The sequence below is a fragment of the Echinops telfairi genome, unplaced genomic scaffold (genome assembly GCF_000313985.2).
Source record: "Echinops telfairi isolate 266 unplaced genomic scaffold, ASM31398v2 ScPeMD7_21;HRSCAF=78, whole genome shotgun sequence".
Lineage (NCBI taxonomy): Eukaryota > Metazoa > Chordata > Mammalia > Afrosoricida > Tenrecidae > Echinops > Echinops telfairi.
In genome coordinates, this window is record NW_022103918.1 from 4976106 (window position 1) to 4980254 (window position 4149).

General features: G+C 37.5%; 1 protein-coding gene across 3 annotated transcripts in view; it reads left to right on the forward strand.

The window, feature by feature from the left end:
* PIK3C2G (phosphatidylinositol-4-phosphate 3-kinase catalytic subunit type 2 gamma) overlaps positions 1–4149 on the forward strand; it is a 471530-nt gene that overhangs the window by 323153 nt on the left and 144228 nt on the right. For all 3 annotated transcript variants that reach the window (XM_045288491.1, XM_045288490.1, XM_045288492.1), the window contains 2 exons: positions 731–867; positions 3589–3758. In XM_045288491.1, coding sequence (XP_045144426.1) covers positions 731–867; positions 3589–3758 — 307 coding nt within the window. The remainder of the gene's footprint in view (positions 1–730; positions 868–3588; positions 3759–4149) is intronic.

Consider the following 4149-nt stretch of genomic DNA (forward strand, 5'->3'; position numbering starts at 1 on the left):
GAGGCACCTTTACAGGGTCAGAAAGGGGAAAGGGGGATTAACATGTATTAATCACCAATTGAACATTGATTATTTATATCCGTAGCTTGTTTGGAGACTGTGTTTGGCTCATATAAGTCATAAATATTTGTTATAAGACCATGAGCTTAACCCCTTAACTTTAAATGAATTTACCATCCATATGCTACTTAAACTCTGTCGATTCTATGACTTCTTGTATAAGACAAAGATCAGCTGGATTTTCTCTCTACCAAAGTTCTCCAGAGGAGCCCAGGTGGCATAGTGGGTTATGTGGTCAGCTGTTAACTGCGAGGTCACCAGTTCAAAACAACCAAGTGCTCAGTGAAAGAAAGAAGAGGCATTATGAGACTTTCTAGTCTTGCAATCTAGAAAATCCAGAGGGGCAGTTCTACGTTGCACCATCATATTTCTAAGGGTGCAAACTGACGTGATGACAATGAATTATAGTTCTGAAAAGAATTTAAAAATTACAGCAACATGTGAGATCTGATCTAAGCACAACCAATAATTATTATCCCAGGAGTTAAGAAAAAAAGTAAGACCACCTACACACACAGGGCTCTTTCAGAAGAGAGAGTGTGAAAGGAAATAGGTAATTAAACAAGTAATTCAAGTAGTGCTGACATCAACTGTGTTGTTACACAAATCAATTATCTTTCATCCACTATAGAAAAATTGTCTTCTTATCTTTATTTTTTTTATCAAGCAGGATTGGTCCAAATGGTGCCAGATGCTGTCACCCTGGGAAAGATCCATCGCAATTCTGGATTGATAGGACCACTGAAAGAAAATACCATCAAAAAGTGGTTCAGTCAGAACCACCCTGTACGAGCAGATTATGAAAAGGTTTGTTCTGTTGTCTATAATTTTTAAAAATATGCTTTAAGAAAAAAATGATCTAATCTAGTAGATATTTTGATTTAGGGGAAAATTAAAATAAAATTGACTCAATAATAATTACTGGTAATAATGATTGCCTTTAAATGGAATAGTAACTAAAGCAAGGCATCTTGTTTCACTTGTGGATAAATTTCTGACTATCAAATCAGAATGTCTTCACTCAAATATCTGCCTTTCAGTAAAGTCACCCACAGAGACTAGGACCCTGAAGCTGCCTGCCTCTGTCAGGAAACCAGCACCTCTCTGAACACTCCTGATTTCTCGAAATCTCCACCCCTTCTTTGCAATACAGGCTTTCTGCCATGTATTACTATTTGTTCTGGCTGATTTATTCTTTTAATGATTTGAAGGAATGTATCACAGGGTTTTATAGTTTTTACAGTTCAGGACTTTAATAGATACACCATTGTAGTTGGATGAAAACATTTTCTCCTACTTTATCCTGGAATCTGACCTGCAGTTTACAGTGTGGTCGGGAGAACCCCTCCCAGATAAGGGGACGACTGTGTTTACAGTCAGCGCTCCCCAAACCCATTATCCTGGAGCAAATTTGCCTCATAATAATGGTTCTACACATGTTTTCAGAGACTATAAATATTTTTCGGAGCAGCCAGCCTCCATTTTCTCTGACAGGGTAGCTAGTCCATCTGAACTACTGACCTTGCAGTTAGTAACCTGATACCTGACCTATGGTGCCACCAGAATTCTTTAGAATCAATACAGTCAAGTCTTTTTGCCCCTTGTCAAGCCATGAATTAGTGCAGCTGAATCCACCCAGAAGCAGGTACATCTTTGTGGTCATTTACACAAATATGTCCTACATGGGCTGGCATTTTGAAAACAGCAATGAAAATTATTGTCATCGTGTCCATCTGAACTCAGAGTGACAGTACGACAGGCTTTTAAACCTGTAAAATCTTTTTCAGGAGAGCCCCATCTTCCTCCCACAGTGGCTGATGCATTTGAACAACCAGCCTTTCAGTTCGCAAGCAGGCCAGTGGTTCTCCTGCAGCCCCACAGGGCTTCTTGTGATCTAGCATTAAAGTTTGCTGAAAGCAGTCTCAATCTTGACACTGTGAACCCTGATTCTGGAGAACCACTACGTCTCTAACACATTGGATAATCAGTCATCGTTGGCAAACTTGGAAACTTGAGAGTTCTTACATTCCGTCCTTCTTTGAGGTCGAAGTAGAGAATAGCAGAGGCTGCTGGAGGCCAATATTTTGAAATTTGCTTTCCATCTAACCCCAAAATTATCACTGTGAATTGTACACAAAACTCTTCCTAGAGTTAGGATTGCATTTATATAGTCCTTTATACATCTCTTGAAGTTTTTTTAAAAATACATTTTATTGAGGGCTCTTACAGATTTTGTAACAATCCATACATCTATTGGATCAAGCACATTTGCACACATGTTGCCATCATTATTTTCTAGACATTCATTTTCTATTGAGCCCTTTGTGTCAGTTCCCCCCCTTAATAAATTATATATTATTATTACTTTCATATCCTACACTGACCACTGTCTCCCTTCCCCCACGGTTTCTGTTGTTTGTCCCCCTGGGGAGGGTATGTATTAATCGTCATGGTCAGTTCCTCCCTCCTTCCTCTCCTCCCTCCCCCTGCCTTCCTGGTATCCCTTCTCCCATTCCTGTTCCTGGATTCTGTATGTCATGAGCTCTTATGTCTTATCCGTACCTGTGCACATGCTCTGGTCTAGCCCGCAGTGAAAGGTAGAACTAGGGTCATGATGGTGGGGGTGAGGAAGCCTCAAGGAACCAGAGGAGTATGAAGTGTTTCATCAGTGATTTTCTCTTCGCTATCACCATGTGGAATATGCAGAACATATTTAAGTATTGTCCAAGAACTTCAGAAGCATAAAGCCAAGTTATCTGGCACACAGTCCAGTGACCCTTGTACCCTAGAAAGTTGGCCATTCCATTTTAAGGGACCCATAGTCCTGATGCAACAATTCACTCACAGTAGAATGGCAACAAAGCTGAATGGAAATCATTTTGAAGACAACGAATACTATTTGTAGAAGGATGCCACTACTCATTATAGAAAAGTGCCGCAATTGATTTAATGGTTATCTGCTTCTACCCACACAGCGTTGTACCAAACACCATACTATACAAGATAAAACAGATACTGTATAACAACATTGCAGACATTGCTGGAGCAACATAAAATGGCACGAATATATCAATATATAATTTTCTATATTCAAAAACGGATGCACTATCAACAATAGTTAAAATATTATAGATTAATTTGAAGATGGGTAATGCTAGATCATATTATTTCCCCTTCTTTTTATTTGAAAAAAATCATTCAATATTGTATATTTGAAGCAAAAATGAAAAAGCCAAGCAAGCTTCTCATGTAAACCATAAAAATTAACTGCATCAGAATGAGAGAGATACTTCTTTCACTTGCAGTGAAAACATTCATCTATTAAGCTAAAGAACAGATTGCTTCATGTTTTCCTTTAGGATGTTATGAATCAACTACTTAACGGCATCCTTCTTTCCACTGAGATGCAAAAATTTTTCATTATATTATTGTGATTTTTATCGTTTTCTTTTTACCATTACCTTTGATGCTAATATGTTTTCTCTTTTTTCTGTTATTTTTGTGTTATTGTTGTTTTCCACTGATAAGGCCTTGAAGAACTTTTTCTATTCCTGTGCGGGCTGGTGTGTGGTGACATTCATCCTGGGAGTGTGTGATCGTCACAATGACAACATTATGCTGACAAAGTCAGGCCACATGTTTCATATTGACTTTGGAAAATTCTTAGGTCATGCACAAACATTTGGAGGGATAAAAAGGTCAGTACACAAATAATGTTTATGAAAGTATTTAAGCAATATCCTAGAGCAATATTCTACATGTAGTTTAAAAATAACTTACTTCCCTCTTGTTAACCCCCAAATTAATGTAAGCATGATTGCGTGTTGTATTAGACAAGGTTCTCTAGAGAGATAAAACCAGATTGCTAATAATTTTATATATATGTTTATAAAGATAGATAGATAAAACACAAGAAATGAACTGTTAAATTATAAACAGATAGATATATAACACAAGAAATGAACTGTTAAATTATAAACAGATAGATAGATATATAATACAGAGGCAAGCGAATTTTGGGAATGATGAGGGCAACAAATGTATAGATGTGCTCTACACAATTGATCTATGAATTGTACGAGCCCCAAT